The sequence below is a fragment of the Monodelphis domestica genome, chromosome 5, assembly GCF_027887165.1.
Source record: "Monodelphis domestica isolate mMonDom1 chromosome 5, mMonDom1.pri, whole genome shotgun sequence".
In the NCBI taxonomy this organism is placed as follows: Eukaryota; Metazoa; Chordata; class Mammalia; order Didelphimorphia; family Didelphidae; genus Monodelphis; species Monodelphis domestica.
Genome location: NC_077231.1, coordinates 77,994,819 through 78,016,773, shown reverse-complemented (window position 1 = coordinate 78,016,773; position 21,955 = coordinate 77,994,819). Strand labels below are relative to the sequence as shown.

General features: G+C 41.4%; 1 protein-coding gene across 1 annotated transcript in view; it reads right to left on the bottom strand.

Annotated features, from left to right (window-relative positions):
• Positions 1-21,955, bottom strand: part of PLXNC1 (plexin C1) — a 243,579-nt gene that overhangs the window by 67,121 nt on the left and 154,503 nt on the right. Inside the window, exons 18-21 of the mRNA XM_001370068.4 lie at positions 20,623-20,661; positions 20,248-20,372; positions 14,242-14,440; positions 8,918-9,064 (exon numbers count right to left, since the gene is read on the bottom strand). Of these exons, the coding sequence (XP_001370105.2) occupies positions 8,918-9,064; positions 14,242-14,440; positions 20,248-20,372; positions 20,623-20,661 (510 nt within the window). The remainder of the gene's footprint in view (positions 1-8,917; positions 9,065-14,241; positions 14,441-20,247; positions 20,373-20,622; positions 20,662-21,955) is intronic.

The window sequence follows — 21,955 nt, the reverse complement described above, 5'->3', positions numbered from 1 at the left end:
TCATATAGGTAATAAATATTGGATAAGAGATTTGAACCCAGGTCCTTGAGATTCCAGAGGCAGTACTTCCTTTTTCTACTTTGGCAGTGTTGGACACTTTACTAAATAGGTGGCTAGCATCTCCCCCTCCATTTTATGGAGGAAGAAACAGACTCTGATAAACAAAATGATCAGTAATGTAGCCAGTAAATGTTTCAAACCTGGCTCCTTGGCTTCCCTAAATCCCTTTCTAAAGGCTTTCCACGTGGGATACATTGTGTCTCTAAGCACATCACTGAGAGTTTGGTGTAACTTTCCAATCTTGAAATGCAAACAAGATGAACTACAAAGTAGAGAGGCCTCCCCCCCCCCTCCCCCAGCAGATAATTCCCTCGATCTGTATTTAAGCAGCAAAATCGTGTTCACTTCTAAGTGATGGACAGGAAGATCAGGAAGAAGAAAAGTAGTTGGAAGCTTCATCTTCCTTTGATTTCTCATTTTCCACTCACTCCCATCAAAAAGGGAATGACTTGCCTAAAATTGTTTTAAAAAGGAAGAAGAGAGAGACAGACACACACACACAGAGAGAGAGAGAGAGAGAGAGAGAGAGAGGGGGGGAGAGAGAGAGAGAGATGGTTTTGCTTCTTTGATGTGGAAGTTGCTAAGAGGAGCTCTGAAGTTGGAGGTGGTTTCAGTTTTCTCCTCATAATGAAAATAATTTGCAAACGATGTTCTAAGAGAAGGGGGAGGGGGGGAACCTGGAGGCCTGTTAATTAACTTCACTGTTTCTATACAATAGCAAGGAGTATTAAAAATGAGACTGCTAAAATGCAAACATCAGGAAGGGACGGAATGGAAGCAACAGAGAATGACTTAATCGGGACAGTGGGTTGTTTAATTACGGGGAAAAGCAAATCTTTGGAGGGGATAAACTCAAGGCAGATGAGAAGGCTAAAGCCAAGATAAATAAAAAGGATGAACTCAAAGCAACTGAAGAGGCTGGGGGCCCTAGGGGAGTGGAAAGGGGTCAGATTCCTGGCTACCACTCCAAGAAGCTCTGGCTAGACTGGATGAGATTGTGAGGAAAGAGCAGCAGTGTGAGCCTCCCAACAAACCCGGGAGAGACAGCCTGGACTACTGGATAGAGAACAAGCCTTGGCTAGGCAACTGCTATCGCTTTCAGTTATGTCCACCTCTTCTTGACCCCATTAGGGGTTTTCCTGGCAGATGCTGGAGCACCTTGCCTTTTCTTTCTCCAGCTCATTTTATAAATGAGGAAACTGAGGCAAGCAGAGTTGAGCAACTTGCTCAGGGTCATTCAGTTTGGCAGTGTCTTTGAGGTCAAATTTGAAATCAGGTCTTCCTGACTCCAGGCTCAGTGCTCGATCCAGGAAGACCTGGATTCAAATCCCACTCCTCACATTCAGGCTGTGTGATGCTAGGTGAGTTACTTAAACTGTCAATGCTCTAGATGACATTAATAACACTATAATAGCAACAAGTATCATTTATATGGCACTTGAAAGATTGCAAAATGCTGTATAAAAATGATCTCATCTCATTCTCACAACAAGCTTAAAAGGTAAATGTGGAACTTTAGGTTTTTCATCTCAGGATCATCATCATAGCATTTCTTATTTATTTTTTAATCTATTTTTTTAAGCTTTGGAAAATTTTATTTAATTAATTTAGAGTATCATCATAGCATTTCTAAAGCACCTACTATGTGCCAGGTACTAAGCTAAGCACTTTACACATATTAATTCTTTCACGGCAACCGTAGGAGGTAGGTGCTATTATTATCCCTATTTTAAAGTTGGGGAAACTGAGGCAGACAGTGGTTAAGTGACTTGCTCAAGGTCATACAGATAGTAAGTGACAGAGACTGGATTTGAACTCAAGGCTTCCTTACTCCAGGTCCAGCAATTGATCTGCTGTGCCACCTAGGTAGAATCCTACGTTTAGAGCTTACAAGGGACTTTAGAGGCCATCTGGTCCAACTCTGTCATTTTACAGATGAGGAAGCTCTGAACCAGAAAGAAAGAGTGATTTGCTCCAAGTTACAAGGTTAATAAGTGGCAAAGCCAGGATTCTAGTCTGGGCTGATGCCAAACCTTGCACTCTATCCACCACATCACAGGAAATCTTAACTCCTCTGCTTACTCCCAGGGAAAAAAGGCTGAAACCTTAAATAAATCATTTATGGGTCACTGCAGTCTTTGCATCAGGCCCCATAAGTAATTTTCAAGCTTTTCTAACTATGTGAAGGCCTTTCTCATAATGAGTAAAATAAGGTCAGCATGTTTGCTGAAAGATCGCTCCCCACGGTACGGGAGGGCCCTGTACTAGCTACAGCAGATGACGTTGCTGCCACTGCCGCCCGCCTTACTTCCTGGCTGCAAATGCTAAAAAGAAATTGATCTCTTAACTTTGATTACAACTAAATAAAACTTGACCTGCTAATTAAATGAACTTGCTGCAGGTTATTGGATTTTTCTCATCTTGGTTGGGAACTGAACTAAACTTCCCTTTTCCCCAGGTAGCTCACTCCAACAGAACTGGGCTCCTCGGCTCTGGCACCCTAAGGTGCCCGGAAGGTGCCATTTGCTCTGGGAAAAAAGAAAACCTCCTTCCTTCAAAGTTCAAAGTCAAGCATGGGTAGATGAACAGAATTGAATGCAATGAAATCTCTCTGAAAAGAAGGAAAAGAAAAGGGATCGATGAGCTTCAGTGCATTTCTTGGCTTCGGAGCTCTGTGGTAGTGAGAGAAAGGGAGAGATGGGAAACCAGGCAGGGAGAATAACAGAGGAGCTTTGGTTTTTCAAAGGGTTCCTCTACATTTTCCCCTGATTTGTTCCTCTAAACAGTTTTACCGATGCCTTTTGTTTTCACATGACGTTTTTCCAGATACAGCAACTCTCTCGCCACAGCCCATCAAAATGAGCCTTCTTAGTAACAGTGAAGAAACAATTAACCAGGAACAAGTGATATAGTGTCTGCAGCTGACGGGACAGGCAATATTCTATCCTGTTGCCTGCTAACTTTCTGTCAGAAGGAGGGAGGGTTTTTTCACCTCTCCTCCAAGGTAACTAGATGGTGCAGTGTCTAGGTCAGGAGGACCCGAACCCAAATGGGATGTCCTACACTTACTAGCTGGGTGACCTTGGGCAAGTCACTTGTCTTCCTTGGTCTCCACATCTATAAGATGGGAATAACAGCACCCACCTCCCAGAGTTGTAAGGCTCAAGTGGCATAAAGAAAGTACTATATAATTGCTTATTCCCTTCTCTTCTTTTCCAGAAAGTATTCTGCCCTGAAAATATTTCTCCTTCTGAATCATAACTTGGGGATACATGGAGAACAGTGTAAGAAAAAGAGCAATAGTTTTGGAGTCAGATGATCTAGGTTCAAATCCTACCTCTGTGTGACCTTTGGTAAGTCACTTACACTCTGGCCCTCAGACTTCTATAAAATGAGGGAGCTGGACTTTAATGATATTATCATCCTATGACTTGGGTTCAAAATCCAATTCTGTGAGGACCTGGGTGCCCTAGCTAATAAGCAATTTAATTCTCTATGACTTGGTTACTTTATTGGTAAAAATGAATGAAGTAACTATATGACCTCTAAGGTCCTACTCAGTTCTAAGTCTGTGATCTATGACTATCTGGGGGGTATACTCTTCCAAGTAGGACACCAGTTTTAGCCACCCAGATGGCACAGTGGATAGAGTGTTGGACTCAGAGGCAAGTAGGATCTGAGTTCAATCTTATCCTGGATATATATATATACTTACCCTTAATAAGTCATTTTAGCTTCTCTCAGGTTCAGTTTCCTCATCTATAAAATGAGGATATTAGCAGTAATTACCTCCCAGGGTTGTTGTGGGAGTCAAATGAGGTGATATAGAGAGTGCTGCACTAACTTTCAAGAGTTATCCAAGGTGTCCCCAAAGTCCTAGTGAAGTTTCCCCCCCCCATTTTCCCCCATTAGGCCCTTAATTTCCATCCTAGTATTACCTCTAAGACAGAAGGGCTAAGCAAACAGGATTTAGTGACTTGCCCAGGATCACATAGCTAGAAAGTCTCTAAGAACAGCTTTGAACCCAGGTCTTTCTAACTCCAGGACTGGTGTTCTATCCACTGTGCCCACCTAGTGCAGGGTTGAAGCATAGAAGTTTAAACCTTCACTAAGGCTTCTGGGAAACCAGCTATTATTATTGCTATTATTTTAACTACTACTTCTCAGGGGTATTGCTCCAAGTATGATCTGGGTGGCACAGTGGGTAGTGTTGGGTTTGGGAGTCAAGAAAATCTGGGTTCCTACCCTGCCTCAAAATACTTGTTTGCTGTACAACCCTGCTTAGACTAAACATAACTTCCCTGGGCAGGTTCCTCATCTGTAAAATGATCAGGTTGGACTTGCTGGCCTCTAAGGTTCCCTCCAGCTATAAAGCTATGATCTTAATGCTTAGCCAGAGGAAAGGCAGAGAATGCTATCTGATTCTTTCTCTCTCTCTGCTTGCCTATCTCTTTCTCTCTCTGCTTTTCTATCTCCATCTCTGTTTCTGTCTCTCGTTCTTGCCTTTCTTTCCCCCCCTCTCCATCCCCCCTTCCTATGTGTGCTTCCATCTCTATTAGTCTCTTCTGTTTCTGTTTCTCTTCCCCTCTTTCTTGCCTTTCCTCCCTCCCTCCCTCTCTCTCATCTTTCTCATCTCTCTCTCTCTCTCCCCTTCCTATGTGTGCTTCCATCTCTGCTTCTCTGCCTCTCTCTGTCTTGCCCTTCCTCCTCCCTCTGTATTTCTCTTTTCTCTCTGTCTCTTTTTCTCTACCTTTGTCTTTATCTCTTCTCTGTGTGTGAGTCTATCTATCTCTGTCTCTTGACTCTCCAGTTATGATCCAGGATGCAAACATGTTTATCAGCACAATGACCTATGGAGAAGAACTGGGCAGGGAGGCCTGATGCTGTAGCAACCAGTTTATCTGGAACACATCCTAATCTTAGAGGTGTGAAGCCTCTGTGTTACTTTGTCACTTGGGCTGAGTGCGCTCTCTCGCTCTCTCTCTCCTCTTCTCTCTCTCTCTCTCTCTCTCTCTCTCTCTCTCTCTCTCTCTCTCTCTCTCTCTCTCTCTCTCTCTCTTCTCTCTTCTGTCTCTGTCTGTCTCCCCCTCCCTTTCTCTCCCCAGCAATTATAATTTTGGCTTCTTGTTTTAAATGTGCCCTGCCACCCCCAGCTCTGGTACTTGAGGTTGCTAATAATGACCCACTCTTGCTTTCTCTGGGATCTTCTTTCCCATTTCCTTGATATAATTTCCTCCTAGGGTATGCCTGGATACAAAAATCAGCCTGTCCTAGCCCTTGACATTTGCACAGACGACCACAGGAGGCTTTGAAGAACAGACTTGAGATCATCACAGATCTAGAGCTCCTGGAGAGGATGGGGCCCTCAGAGGCTATCACCTCATTTTAAATGTGAAGAAACTGAGGCTGAAAAAAGCTAAGTCACCTCAAAACCTCCTGAGTCCTGTTTAGGACCAAGAAAGAGAAGAGGAAGAAAATAGGATGGATAAAGTGTGTGTGTGTGTGGGGGGGGGTTCTAGAGAGGAAATGGACTCCTGGATGGTTCCTCATGACCTTCTGCTAATATCACAGTCATAGAAAACCTGAGCAAGACATATGACTTTTCTACAGTTTTCAGTATAGTCCCCGGCCAATAAAGTGCATCCGAAACAGAAAGTAATTTTAAAAGCTGGGGCCCATGAAATAAATGAGGGGCCTGTCTCTTTTCCAGCTCACAAATCTCCATTTTCTCTACAGCCAAACTCCTCTTTGAAGGGAAGGATTCTTGAGGATTTCTGAAATCGTCATTATCCATTAGCCTCCCTCCCCAGGGCCTATAAGGAAATAAGGAGAGTCTCCATGAATTTCTTCAACATCAAATAACTCATGAGGCGAGTGTTAACAAATCAAAGACACATGGCCTTAATTGGCCATGAAATAAACGATATTTTCAAATGAAAGGGGAAAAAAAGCTGCTTAGATGTAGAGCATAAAAACCCCAGCTTCAAACCTCAAAAATACCCTTCTTAACCAACAAGTAAGGCTCTCTCCCCTCTTCCCTTCCCCCACCTCAATTCTTCTCCTTTTGACACCCTCCCCCTTCTGGTCTGAAGTTTCTGATGAAACCAAAATATTGCTGGATTCCCCCAACCTGTGTTTATTTTCAAATCGTTTCTCTTTGGGGAAATTTTTAGGGCTTTGGAAACAAAACAGCCCAGAGTCAAGTAAATGCGTGGAAAGCTTCTTCCTTCCATCGAAACACTGAAGGGTTCCACAGGATTGGGGACCAAGAGTTCCCTTTGGGGAAACATCATGGGGGAAGAGAGAGAAGGCCAGCCTCCCGCAGGGTCAAGGCAAACCTTTGGGAAGACACTTATATGCTCTGTGACCTCAGTCAAATCATGGATACTTTCTGCACTTCAGACTCCTTATGTTTAAAGAAAGGGTGACTAATCGCCATCCCATAGAGCCGGAAGGGCTGTTTGCAGGCTCCGGTGAGGGAATGTATTGGATCCTGGACGGGGAGCTGTTAGGAGCCCCTTATTCTGCTGCCCACTCCTCTAAGGCTCTCCTCCACCCATTCGGTAAGCAGCTTGTATGCCTCTTGCACACGTGTGGCCTCCCCCACTAGAATGCAAGCTTCTCGAAGGCAGGGTCTGTTTGCGCCTCCTTTTGTGTCCCTGCATGGTGCCAGGCAACAAACATAGCTTGTTGAGCGTCTGATTGATGGATACTGGAGGAGAGAAATTAGTCTTGTTCGGCTTGGCCCCAAAGGGCAGAGCTAGAGATGACGGGTAGCACTGGCAGATGGGCAGATGTCAGCTCCATGGAAAGAGAACATTTCCAACGCTCAGTGTTATTCAAAAATGGAACGGATTATCTCCTGAGGGAGCAGCTTTCCTCCTGCCCTGGAGTTCTCCAAGGACAGACCAGGTGACATGGCCAGATTCCATTAAGACTGTGTGACTTCTGGGGAAGTGAGGTGGCCCAGGGGATGGAGAGCAGACCTACAGAGAGAAAGGTCTGGGCACAAACGTGGCCTCAGATGCTTCCTAGCTGTGTGACCCTGAACAAGTAACTTTAATCCCCATTGCCAAGCCTTTACTGCTTTTCTGCCTCATATTTAGTATTGATTCCAAGTCATAAGGTAAAGGTTTAAAAGGAAAAAAAAAAGATTGTATGACCTCAGGAACAGCTAGGGGATAGAGTGGCAGGTCTGGAGTTGGGAGGACCTGGGTTCAAATCTTACCCTTGGATCCTTTCTTAGTTGTGGCAGTCACATTTGCCTAGCCCTTGCTATTCTGTCTTAGAGTTGTCACTAAGACTGAAAGAGTTTAAAAAGAAAAAGATTGTATGGTCTCCGAGAAGTCCTCTAGCTTAGAGATTCTATGTGCATTGGATTTGGGATAGAGAAGACCAGAATTCAAATGCTGCCTCCCTCAGCCACAAGCTAAGTCAAATAACCTCAGTGCCCCAGACTGGGCACCTGTACACTAAGGAGGGTCGGACTCCCTGGCCTCCAAGGTCCCCTCCAGCTGCTAAATCGCTGATTTTGCAATTCCTTACAGATGTTACAGGAATGCAGCCCTACCAAGAAAAGCCACTCAATTATGCAGGATTTATAGATTCCATCTGGGTTTAAGTTTGAATGAAATCAGCCCTGGGAGGGAGGCTGCAGCCTAAAGCCACTTTAAGAAAAGATCATCCTCAGCACCAGATCAGCTACGTTTGTCAGCAAAGAATCCTCCTTCCAGGAAGGGCCCGTCCCACTTGGTCACAGTGATTGAGCACCCGAAACGGCAGACATGGGGAATTTCATGCATAACAGACAGAACTAGCATAACCCAAACACAGTCCAAGCCAAAATGGTGCCTTCTCCAATTAGCGAGTGCATTCGTCCAAAACAGCACTGCCATGCTTGCCGTCCCAGGCAAAGCCACAAGAGGATCAGCAACACAAATGAGCAATACCCAAACCGCACTGTCATTTTTCTGCTCTTCCCTCTCTCCCTCCCCACAACTCAAGAAGTTGGGAAGAGGCCCAGAGCCACTGTATGGATGTCCATCCTGCAGCTGGAGGCACCCATCATTCCCCACCGCCCCCAAGGTCTACCCATCTCTTTCTCCAATCTGTCTTCATGGAAAAGGGGAGAGAATTCTTCAATGAACTTGGAGCACGTACTGGACTTGGTTCCCTCCAAGGTGCTGACCATCCCCCCAGTGTAACCAGTGTGAGAAGGACCACAGCGAGAGTTCTCCTTCTCTTCCATGTGAAATCCCCCAAACAGCCAGCCTAACCAACTCTGTTCATTATTTACAGCATTACTCTAAAAATAGTGATGAGATCACGGTATATTGAGTGCATGACACCAAACATTTGTAACTAATCCAAGGAAATAAAGCACGCATGTCGCATGGCACAGGAAACTCAAGCTGAATTAATCTCGTGTTATCTTTCTAAAATAAGCCCCTGTTCCGATTCAGCTGTGGTGCATCTTCACACATTGTCTCCCGGAGAAGAACGGTTTGAGAAATCCTGATTGCAATTACAAGGACTGAATAGGGAACACTTTGCAGCTCCTTTGACAACGCTGAAAGCCATAAGCTATCCTCATATTAAAATCTTTGGAAATTGATGATTGCCCCAGGCGTCATTAAGATACTCCCCCCATCCCCTGCATCCAAGTAATTAAAATCTATTATTTGAACACGGCGTTAATATTTTATCAACTACTGTTTTTAATTAACGAAACGGATGAGTCCTCTCACAGCAGGAATTATATCCCTTCATTTTGACATGGCTCTCCCCCCTCTCCTCTCCCCTTTACTAGGAAATACTTGTGCAAACGTTTGGAAGGAACGAGTAACAGCAAGCATACCACAGTAGTGAATTCGGGCACTTGCCACAGGAGCCAATCCTCATTAAGGGTGTAGAGGGCTTTGGAAGTTATGACGTCCACTGGACCTTTGTTGATTTTCTGGTTTAGGGTAGTCACGAGCAAATAGAAGGGTTCGCCAACAGTCTCCTTGGGAAGGAATGGCACAAAAGATGACATGGTTAGTTGGCACACATTTGAGAGGCAAGGTTTTCACGTATGGCAGTGTGAAGGGACAAAGGAAGCCATGATTCTAAGGTCAGATGAGAAAGGCAGAAACAGGCTCCACCTTCAAGGTTCAAAACTGGTCTCAAACATTTACTACTCTTAGAACCCTGGACATGCCATTTAACCTCAGTATTTTGTTGAGTTGTTTCAGTTGTGCCTGACTCTTTGTACCCCAATTTGGGGTGTTCTTGGCAAAGATACTGGAGCAGTTTGTCATTTTGTTCTCCAGTTTGTTTTACAGGTGAGGATACTGAGGTAAACAGGGTTAAATGAATTGCCCAGGATCACACAGCTATCTGAGGCCAGCTCTGAATTCAGGAAGATGAGGCTGACTGATTCCAAGGCCAGTGCTCTAGCCACTGCACCACCTAGCTGCCCAAAGATATTTCTATATACCTGCCTCTCTCTCCTTCTCCCTCTCCCTGTCTCTTTGTCTCTGTCTCTCTTCATAAACATAAAGGTCTGTCTGTCTATCTATCTATCTATCTATCTATCTATCCATCTATCCATCCATCTATCCATCCATCTATCCATCTATCTATCCATCCATCTATCCATCTATCCATCCATCTATCCATCTATGTATCCATCTATCTGGCATACAGTGGATATTTATCAAATGTTTATTGAGGAAACTGAGGCTATCCCAGCTAGTAAATGTCTGAGCTGAATCTGCATCTTCCTGGTTCCAGATCCAGAACTCTATCCACTGTGCCACCTAGTTGCCTCATGTTGTATATACACATACACAATAACATGTCTACACACATATTTTTATTTGGCATATACACACACATATATGGATGCATACATAAATAGTAGCAGCAAAGAATATTTGAAAGAAAGAAAATGGGCAGCTCCATTGGCTAGAGCAAAGTATAACTGGAAGGGAGCTGAAGAATTACTAATAACCTCAAAAGGGAGCAAGGAAGGCACCCAGCATGGCAGGCAGATGCCCTTTCTGTTCCCCACTCCAACACTAATTGTTGTGACACTAGCACAACAGGATGGGCAGGCATGGAGGAGGAGGGACGATGGACCCACATTATTAAGATCGATCACAGATCCCGCAGAGCATTTTGCATATATAGTAGAGCTAGGTGGTGGGAGATGTTTCATAGCTTGGTGGGTAAAAACCCATCTTTGGAGGTTAGGGAGTTCGGGGATTTGAGGAAGGTCACATTGTATCAAAAGTATCAGAACCAGGAATCAAATGAAGCTCATTGGAATCCAAATGTAATGTTCTTTCAACTGAAGCACTCAAATGGCCATTTGGCTTTTCTTGAAGGCTGATTGTGAGAGGAAGGCCCTCCATCCTATGGTATTCCATTCTGCCATGGGATAGTTCTAATTTGTTAGGAAATTATTCCTGATGTTAACTCTAAAATCAGTCTCAGTGTACTTCCATTATTGCTCCTGGTCCTCTCCTTGTGGGCCAAGAAAAATAAAAGAAATTCTTCCACATGTTGGCCCTTCAAATACTTGAAAACAACCATCATACACCCCCCACCCCCAGTATCTCTTGTCCAACTTAAAATCCCCAATTTTGTTCAAACCATGACATGAACAGGAGACTACATCAGCCTCTAAAGAGATGCTCTCTTTTGGAAATTCTCCAATTTAATCAATGTTCTTCTAAGAAATATGTTACCCAGGCACAGCTAGGTGGTTCAGTGGAAAGAGAGCAAGGGCTGGAGAGACGAGGTCCTGGGTTCAAATCTGACCTCAGATAATTTCTAGCTATGTGACCTAGGACAAGTCACTTAGCTCCAACTGCCTAGCCCTCACCATTCTTCTGCCTTGGAACTTATATTTGTATCGATTGTAAGACAGAAGGTAAGGGTTCACAGATATATATGCTACCCACTAAATACAATACTGAAGATATAACCTGACTCAGGCAGAACACAAAGAGACACTGACCACCTTACTGTGTCCTGACCAATATACCTCTTCAATGCAGCCTCTGATCACATTAGCTTTCTTGGTTGCTTGATTGAACTGTTAATTTGTTTTGTCTGTTGGGTCAGCTAATACCCTCAGATAATCTTCAAACAAGGTGCTAAGTGCCTACTTTATTTATTCAGCTATCCATTTATTTATTTGCTTATGCACTCATTTATTTATTTATTTAACTGTCCTCATTAGGAGTTCTTCTTCCACTAAAATCCCCAAATTCTACCATCTTGGCAAAATGTAAAAGTGATCCAAAGCCAGGTGACGGCCCCAAAGCTCCCAATAACCTGGAAAGGCTTCAAATAGGAGATAGGAGATCAATAATTGTCTGACATTGAGGTCTAATCTAACTGATTTTTGAAAATACTCACTCCCATCCTTTAAAATCATAGATCCTTGAAGGTTTAAGGACTCTCAGGACCTCAAGATAGTTGTGGTATTTACAAAACAAATATTTAAATTGAGGAATAAGAATAAACCAAAACTAATTTACCAATTTTCCAAATGCAACAAACACCATCTCTTTTTTGCATGATTAAAGAAAATGGTTCTCAATTAAATAAATCAACTTTAACCTCTTCTCCCACCAGTGTCCAGCACAGTTCCTGTACCCTCTAAGATTCATCCTTCATTATTCCCCATAAATGGAAAATTTTTTTTCCTGCCTCTAGACCTTTGTCCATCACTGTCTTCTCAATCAAGGAGTATCCATTTGTCTGGTCAGAGAGTTGAAGAATGGTATCTCTTTCTGTTTCTTTTAAGGGTCGCAACTTAAGTTTGAGCATTTCTGGGGGGCCATAAGGGGGTGAAAAACTTGCCTAAGAAACCACTTGGATAATGATTCATTATTATTGAGAAGAATTAAAATACCAAAATGTTTATTTTTGTGTACCCAGTGGAGTCGAAGTTCCTTGAGGGCAGGGAAAGTTCTGGTTTTGTCTTTATATCCTTGATGGGAGGAAGGAAAGGAAAGGAATAAGCATTTACAAAGCACCTACTATGTGCTAGGCACTGTACTTAGTAATTTTACAAATATTATCTTAGTTGATTTTCAAAAAAGCCTTCCAAGGTTGGTACTATTATTATCCCTATGTTACATTTGAGGAAACTGAGGGCAAACATAACTCAAATGACTTGCTTAAGAAACTTAGTATTGAGAACAGTGGCTGGCATATAGAAGGTACTTAATAAATATTCTTTGAATTGAATTTAACAAGTTTTTAGGGCAGCAGGTCTCAGTTTGGGGTCTTAGGACTCCTTTACAGCCACAAATTACTGAGGACTCCTTCCCTCTGCAAAAAGCTTTTGTTTATATCAGTTGTTATTTACCAGATTAGAAATGAAAATCTCATGATATTATAAAAATAGTTTTGACCTTACAGATTCCAAGAAAGGGAGTTCGGAACCCCTAGTCACTATAGAGCAACTCTATAGGACGCGGTACCCATTTGTATTGAAAATTGAAATTGAAAAGCAGTACCCATCTGTATTGGTAGAGGGCATTTTATCAGTGGGAATTCCTTATATTGATGAAGTTATATGTCTAATCCAAATAAAGCAAACTGAATTAAAGATATCCCAAAGGGCTCTGAATGGGTGATGAACATATGTAGACAAAATTTGGGAATATGCCTCAAGTGGCATTAAAGATATCACTGATGGGGACAGAGAGGTGGCTCAATGGATTGAGAGTCATACCTAGAGATGGGAGGTCCTACCTGGGTTCAAATCTGGCCTTAGATACTTTCTAACTGTGTGATCCTGGGCAAGTCACTTAAGCGCCATTTCCTAACCCACACCGATCTAGATCTCCTGTCTTAGAACCATTATGCAGTGTATTGATTCTAAGATGGAAGATAAAGGTTAAAAAGAAGATATTACTGATGAGAAAAGGACACAGGCCTGTTATATAGGGAGGGTGAGAAATAACGATTTGATGTTGGATAAGCCAAGGTTTGCACTGGTACCTATGAAATATTAAATGATCTCCAACAGGTAAATAAAGGGGATTAACAGAAAAAGAAGGATGAATGACAAGTTTAGGGAAGAAAGAGGATGAGTATAATAACAGAGGAGGGAAAGTTCTGGATGGAGGGAATCCTCTCACTGAGGAGAGGATGGTTACAGTGAAGAGGGTGAGGATGCTGCTGCTGCTGCTGCTGCTGCTGCTGCTGCAGATATCAAGAATCCAACAAGGTTTGAAAGGATTAGATGAATAGAGGGGGAAAGGTTGAGTGAATTAGCCTTCCTACCCAGGTATTGCTTGGGGGCAAGATGGATTGGTAGGAAAACATCATATGTCTTCCTTCAAGACAGCATTAAACATTAAAGTAAGCACAGCTGTGGATGCCACCCACTATTTAGACCCACATCTCAGTCTTACACTTAAATACTATTGTTGAAATTAGTGGCATGGCAATACATCCTGCTCAAGGTACAATTAAATTCTAGGACTAGCTATAAATACACAGTTTTTCTTCTTGAAATTAAAGGAGAACAATAACCTTTCTGTAACAAACTTTCCATTTCTTTCTTTTTGAAAATTTTAACCAAAGATCGAATGCAGGGAAAGCCTAGTTGAGTAAGTGGACAGTTGGAATTGACAAATGGTTTGAGAAATCCAATTTCATTATATATCTATGTCCATATGGAAACTCAAACTACACAAATGAGAGTCCATAGGGGACCTGCTTTAATGATCAGTTGGATAGTATTTGTAATTAGCATATCGATTGTTTTTATGTAAATGGATCTATCTCAAATGCCTGCAGCTATTTTTAAGTTCGTTCTCTTTAATATTTTAGACATTCTCCCTTTGATGCTACACTTTTGAGGATGCATAACAAACTGAAGGGACTTAATTAATTTTAATTGATGGAGGCAAGGTACATCTAAAATGTCTTAATGTCTTCCTTCATAAAGAAATGATGTCTGGGGAAATGAATAATATTCACAAGATACTCGTTTATAGGAGCTGCTTTTTTCCCAGGCATCTCTCTGCTCAGGATGAGGGCCAAGACAGAAAAGCTGTTGTTTTGACACTATGGAGCACTCAGGGTCTGTACTGCAGAAGGAGTCAATGTCTGCTAAAAATAACCCCTGATTGTCTTACCTCTGACACTGCAAAAAGATGAGGCACTTACCCGAAGAAAGCCAGAGAGGCAAACAGACATCCAATTTGTGAGGAGTTTTTCCACAACAGACTCGGTTCTTCGGAGCATCAACTTGGGCTGCATGTTACTGGACTGTTCCATCAAGTCCCGGGTCAAGACCTCCAGGATGCTGGTCAGGTAGACAAGCTTGGTCTGGAGGGCGATGGTCAAGAAGGAAGCAAACAAACACCTACGAGAGAAAGAGACAATGATCAACCAATGGGAGTGCAATGGGTAATGGTTACAACCAGGGGATGGATACAACTTTGGTTCCAGATTTCTCACAAAAGCTTTGGAGGAGAACTCTGCCTACCTGGTGTGTCACCCATGAGGGTGGGGAGGGCTAACTAGTCACGTACCCCACTGATCGTCCCATATCCTAATGCTGCCAACACTTCCAGATGGGAAGTTTTCTTCTTTGCCTAAAAGGTACTCTGTCCCAACTTTCACTTAATATAATTCTGAGGTTCCTTCAAAGCACATTTCAGGAGCCCCCTTTCCTTAATCGAGGCCTTTCCTGGTCCCCCCAATTATTTTGTATTTATTCTTTTAAAATTATATTGTGAGTAATATAATAATAAACAAATAATAAATAATAAAATAATAAATAATCAAATAATTAAAATAATTAAAATAATAAAAAATTAAATTTATATTGTGAGTAATATAATAATAAATAAAATAATAAAAAGTGTTTTATTATTTTAATAACTAACATAATAAACTGATTTTAATAACATTTAATTTTCCTAATTACATGTAAAAATCATTGTTACCATTCTTTTTCCCCCTTCATGTTGAGTTTCAAGTTTTCACCCTCTCTCCCTCCTCCTTCCTTGAGAGGCAAGCTATTGGATTTAGGTTATACATGTTTACTCATGCAAAACATTTCTATATTTCATTTTAATTCTATATACACTTTGTACATAGAAGCAGCCCTGGTAAAGAAGCTAGAGCACCCACTTTGAAGTCAGAGGAAGACTTGAGTTCAAGTCCTACTTCTGACACATATTGACTAAGACCTCTCAGCAGATCATTTTGTCAAGCCCAGCTTGACAGATCGGTCAGGGGTCCTCAAAAGGCGGTAAGGGTGACAAAAACTCAGTGGGATCAGGAGGGCCCCTGATAGCTAAAAGCTCCAATTTCTCTGGCAACTCTCTAAGACTAAATTGAAGAGAAGGTGTTGATTCGCATTGTTAGAGGAAATTTCCTAGCTGAATGTACCTGGAGATCCAGTCCCTAGATTGACGTCAGGAACTGTCAAAATTTTTTTCTTTGGATCAGCACTGATTAAAACAGTGCATGGCACATAGTAGGTACTCAATAAAGTTTTTTTAAACTGAATTGAATAGACCAATAATCTCCTTTCTATTCTAGGGCATTAGTGTGTTGGCAGATGCCCTTGGAAGTTTTTTTTCCTTTCATTTTTTCTTTAATTAACTAATTTAGAATATTTTCCCATGGTTACATGATTTGGAAGTTCTAATAATTTACACAAAGCAAGAAAGACTTTACGTACTGGCCTGGACCTGGACCAAATGAAGGTCTTATCTATGGAAACAACAAATGTGAATTGGGACAGATTTCCAGGGATACTCAAGAGAGAGAGCATCAGAGGCTCTATAGCAAAAATGAATAATATGGAAACAGGGATCAAGTGATAACATTTGTACAGCCTAGTGGAATTACTTGTTGGCTCTGGAAGGGGTGCGAGAAAGAAAAGGATTCATGAAAACATGGGAAAATATCTAAAAATTTAAATGATAAAAGAGTAAATTAATGGGGAAAAAAAGGTACAGAATGAGAGAAGGGCCTGGGGAGCAACGTGGTCCATAGGGTCAGGAAAAGTTGGAGCCAACTGAGAGCCTGAACAGCAACAATGATGTTGGATGCATCGATAGATTTTTTTGCTGTTAAAGGAGATAAGAAATTGAACTTAGAGTCAGGAAAACCTGAGTTTGGATCTTGTTTCAGACACATAGTAGCTGACCCCTCTCAGCCTGTTTTTTTCATTTGTTAAAGAACAGATTTGTAGTGAGGATCCAATGAGATTATCTATGAAAATGCTGTACAAACTTTAAAGCACTTCCTAAATGTTAGCTACTGTGATTATTTCCCAAGTCTTAGGGGAATGGCAACATTCACCAGTGGGGAGACTACTTAAAGGGGTGAAGTAAAGCCAGCCTAATCTGCTCAAATGCAGGGGCAGCTAGCTGGTTCCATAGGGCAGAGTGCTCTGCCTGGAGTCAGGAAAAACTGGATTCTAATTTGGCTTCAGCTAATTCCTAGCTATGTGACCCTAAGCAAGTCTCAAGTGTAAAAAGGGGATAATGAGCACCACTCAAGCAGGATCAGTGGGAGAATCAAATGAGCTAATATTTAGAAAATGTTTAGCACAGTGCCTGGCACATGGTAATATAAATATAAATATTTATTCTTTCTCCCATCCAATGAGCATTTATTAAGCCCCTGTTTAATATATAGCTGCAAAGGATAGAAAAACAAAACAAAAAACAGTCTCTGCCCTCAAGTACATTCCACTGAGAGGGACACAAGTACACATTTAAAGAAATAATTTTGATAAAATTAATAAAAATAATAATATAAAAGTACAAATAATGAGATAAAACATTTTTTAAATCTTTTTGAGTCTGAACTTGACAAATACGAGCATTTTCTTATACAAACAACAGGAAAAGAAAATTGTAAAACCAGGAATCCTTATCACATGCACCTTTTTCTATTCTATTATAAATTCAGCACATTAGTCCTAATGTTGGTTTGTTTGTCTGTGTCTCCCTCTGAACCACCTTCTGTTCTTTTCTGTGCATTTTTAAACGCTTCATTGACATGTTTATCATTCTTTTCTTTCTTTTTCTTTTTTTGCATCACTATCACCATCCCTGCTCTCATGTCCAATTCTCCCCAACAAAAATTTTAAAAAATACTTTATTATTTTTTCCAATTACATGTGAAAATAATTTTAAACATGTTTTTTAAAAATTTGAGTTCCAGATTCTCTCCCTCCCTTCCCTCTCTCCTCCTTGAAAATGCAAGCAATTTGAGACAAGTTATACATGTGCAGTCGGGCAAAACATTTCCATATTAGTCATTTTGTGAAGAAAAAAAGAGACCAAAAATCTCCACAAGAAAAATAAAGAGAAAAAATTTTAAGTATGTTTTGATCTGCATTCAGACCTCATCAGTTCTGTCTCGGGAGACAGATAGGCTTTTAAATGATAAATCCTTCATAACTGTCTTGGATCATTGGATTGCTGAGAATAACCAAACCATTCAGAGCTGATCAGCGCACAACGTGGCTGTTGTATATCTATGTATAATGTTTCCCTGGTTCTGCTCATTTCACTTTGCATCAGTTCATAAGTTTTTCCACTTTTTCTGAAACCATCCTGCTCGAGATTTCTTATAACCTGATAGTATTCCATCACTATCATATACCACAGTGCCAACAAAATTTTTAAAAAAGGAAACTCTCCATTGTAAATGGTAAGCACAACCAAGCAAACCAAATCCATACTGTGCCCATTCGAGGAGAGAGGGATGACTAAGCATTCAGGGGCTTGGAGAGGCTTACGGTAGAAGCTGAGCTCTGAGAGAAAAGTCAGAGCTGTCGACAAAGGGCATTTCAAGCATGAGGGACTGCTGATGCAAAGGCATGGGGGTGGGACATGAGTGTGCCAAGTTTAGGACAAATGGGCTAACTTAGTTCAGAAATCAGAGTCTATAAACAGGGAATAATGGGAAAGAAATCACTCAAGTTTGAAAAGCTGGGAAAAACGAATACTCTTCAGATATGACATATTAACAGGTTTGTCTAAAATGATACTCAATCTAGGAAATCACAGATCCTTGAAGGGTTGATATCAAATAAAATGATAATGACAAATTTGAGAATATGTATGATGCTAGGAAAAAAGTTGGTCCTGGATTGAAACAGAAGTAATGTAGAGACAGACCAGGAGTGACACTGGTAAGCTTAAGACAGCCAGTTAATCAGAAGGAAATCTCCAGAGCCCCGAAAGAATGGGGATTTTCTTTGGAGGATTTGTGGAGAGAGAAAAACAAGAGACATAGAGGGATGAGATGGAATTAAAAAAAGATTCCCACCCTGATGTCATCACACATCCATCTATTTTTAAGTCATGCAACCCTTCAAAAAAAAATCAGAAAATACTACTTCTGCTTTCTGAAGAATAACTCATGCCTTTTCACGGGGTTGTCTACTGTGCTTTTAGAAGTCAAATAGGGTTGTGTAAGAGCTACAATTATAATAATAATGATAAGTGGCATTTATATAGTGCCCTAAGGTTTGAAAAATGACTTATCAATGCTATCTCCATTGATCTTGACAACAATATTGGAAGGCAGGTACTATTATCGAGCCCATTATAGAGATGAGGAAACTGAGGCGGATAGCAGTTAAGTGACTTATCACCCAGTATACATGCCTGAGGCCAGATTTGAACTCAGAACTTCCTAACTTTAGGTCTAGTGCTCTATCCACTGAGCTACCCAGCTGCCAATGAGTTTAAGGCTGTGTGTCCTATAATTTCATTGGTTTGGGGGTTCTTCTGTGAATGAAAGTTGGTACCTTCTAAGTATGGCACCTTTGGGAGATGCTTAGGGGTATGTGAATTTCAGTGACTTACCCAGGGTGAGAAAGCCAGTCCATGTTCAAGGCAGGATCTGAATTCAGGACATTGGGAAGGGCAGCTAACTACCACCCCTATACTATAGCAGTCTCCTTTTCTATAGTATAAATTAGTCTTTAAATGCTAACCTTTCCTAATTTCTGATTTTGATGTCTTGGGGTGGTTTAATGGAATTAGATTCTCAAAGACTAGGACTGTTATTAAGCTCCTACTATGTGCTAGGCACTCTGCTTGGGCGTTGGTGACAAATAAAAAAGAAACCCTCCTTATTCTCAAGAAGCTCATGTACTGAAAGGGGAGAGAGAGTGTGTGTGTATATATATATATATATTTATATATATATATATATATATAAAATTATTATTATCATATATAATTATATATATATAGCTAAAGCACACTGACCACATAAACAGGATGCCCTTGGGGTAAAGAGAAAGGGGAAGTACCACTAGACAGGGATGAAAGGATTTCTGCTGAAAGTAGCAAGTGAGCTGAATCTTTTAGGATTTCAAGGATTTCCAAGAAGCAGAGGAAGGGAAGGAGGGCATCGCTGGCTTGAGGGGATGGCTGGTGTAAGGGCTTAGGGATGGAGGGTCATGTGGGAGGAAAAGCAAGTGGGCTGGTATGGCTGGGCCCTAGAACAAATGGGTGGGAATAAGGTAGATTGAATGAAGTTGGAAAGGTGTTGAATGCTGTTCTGGAGATAGACCTTTCGCTACATTTGGTAAGACTCATCACCAGGGGATTCATCCTCCAATGGATGAACTGTTTTAGCCACAGCAACTCCCGATACCTCTGAGGTGGAGGAGTTTCTTTAAACCATTTTTTTTTGCTTTAGATCCCTTTGGCATTCTGCTAAAACCTATGGACTCCCTTTGTAGAAATACAAGAAAATAAAATGAAAACAAAGGAAATCAAAGGTTAGTGAAAAGAAAGATGAAATTTCTTTGCCCCCTCCAGGTTCATGGACCCCTTGAATTCTTTGCCTAATCCAGGATCTGTGGATCCCAGATTAAGAATACCTGTTCTATGGCATAGAAGGGGCTCCCATCAGCACTGATGAAATCATAGTTCTTTTGAGAGTTATCATCGTGTAGTGGAGAAAAAAACCCAACACTAGATTTGGGAATAATGGGATTTTGATTCCAATCTCAGCTCAGCTATGAGTTTGGAAAAATTGCTTCAATCTCTCTGAGTCTCAGTTTCCCCATTTTTAACATGAAGGAAAGGAACAAGATAACCACAAAGGTCCCTTTAAGTTCTGAATTTATGACCCCATTGGGTATGGACAACACATCAACATGGGTTTGCTCCTACGTACCTGTCTTTCACAGAAAAACTCTTCTGTTTTTCAAGAGTATGAATGACGGTAACAAGGAAACTTTTGTTGCAGATTAATGCGTCTAAAGCATTGAGGCTTTCATTCTTGTCCCCCGGGTCCCGGCTCTGGAACACAGAAATTTATTTATCTCTCTTTTTTTTTTTTAAAGAATAAAGTTAAACAGGATATTCACGGTGGGATTAGCCAACCAATGAATTGCTAATTTAATATTGAATTTCTTGTACTGTAAAAAGGCACTGAATCAATTCCGAGCTAATAATGATGATAATGAGGATGAGGATGAGGATGAAGGAGGGTGATAATGCCTAGATGAATGCCAGGCTCTAGACTAAAAATGAAAATTTTGATACTTACATGCATGTCTTCAGTGAAGATGTGGGTGAAGCCACCTGACTGAGAAGAAGATACTTGTATTATTCATGAGATGCAGAGGAAATGAAAACCTCATTTTATTATACCAAAGTCTATTTTCATAAAGGAATGACACTATTTGCTAATCTTGAGGGCCTAAGGGCTTATATTTGCTGTAAACCCTTACAATGCATAATAAATAATTATTCAGGATTCATGGGACACAATTGAATATTCCAATTGGAACTAGAGGCATTCCGTCATTTCTGTTTCATTTTTTTTTAAAGAGGAGATGAGATGGCTTCAAATTATGACTATGAAGACTGAGAGTTGAGATCATAAAGATAAAAGAGATTACTTACTGCTACTAATAGCTCCTATTTACATACTGCTTCCTCTACATTCTCTCTTTTTAACTAAAAACCAGAGCTCAGATCCCACCCCCAGTGATGCTCATTTTGTGCATGATACTTAATGTATCATTCATAGTGTTCAAAAGTAGGTATTAACAACTGTGTGGTAGTGGGCCCCAAGTGAATTGCCAAAGTTTCTCTAATAGAGCCAAAGTGGAAAGAACACTCTCCAATGCAGCTAGGTAGCACCAGACCTGGAGTCAGAAGTACTTGGGTTAAATGTGGCCTTGGACACTTCCCAGCTATGTGAACCTGGGCAACTCACTTAACCTCAGTTACCTATCACTCCTCTGACTTAGAATTGATACTAAGAATGAAGGGAAGGGAAGGGAAGGCAAGGCAAGGCAAGGCAAGGCAAGGGAAGGGAAGGGAAGGGAAGGGAAGGGAAGGGAAGGGAAGGCAAGGGAAGGCAAGGGAAGGCAAGGGAAGGCAAGGGAAGGCAAGGGAAGGGAGAGAGGGGAGAGAAAGGGAGAGGGGGGAGAGAAAGGGAGAGGGGAGAGAGAGAGAGAGAGAGAGAGAGAGAGAGAGAGAGAGAGAGAGAGAGAGAGAGAGAGAGAGAGAGAAGGGAGGAAGGGAGGAAGGAAGGCAGGGAGAGAGGGAAGGAAGAAGGAAGCCACAGGACTCTTGGGTTTGCATCTTAACTCAGTGTCTTACTACCTGTGTGAGATTTCACCTCCCTAGGCTTCCTTTTTCTCATCTATAAAATGAATGGGGCTTGATGGCTTGTGGGGTTAGTCTTTCAGCTCTAATCTAGGATCATATGATCTTTACTAGCCAATTTGCAAGAGACACAAACCCCACAATCATAGTTTGACTCATCGTTTTCTTTTTTTGAATGGGGGTGTGATATTTCATAAGAGTAGGTGTAAGGAGTCCCTGGTGAACAACAACTTTTACCAACACAGTTCAGTATTTTCTCTATA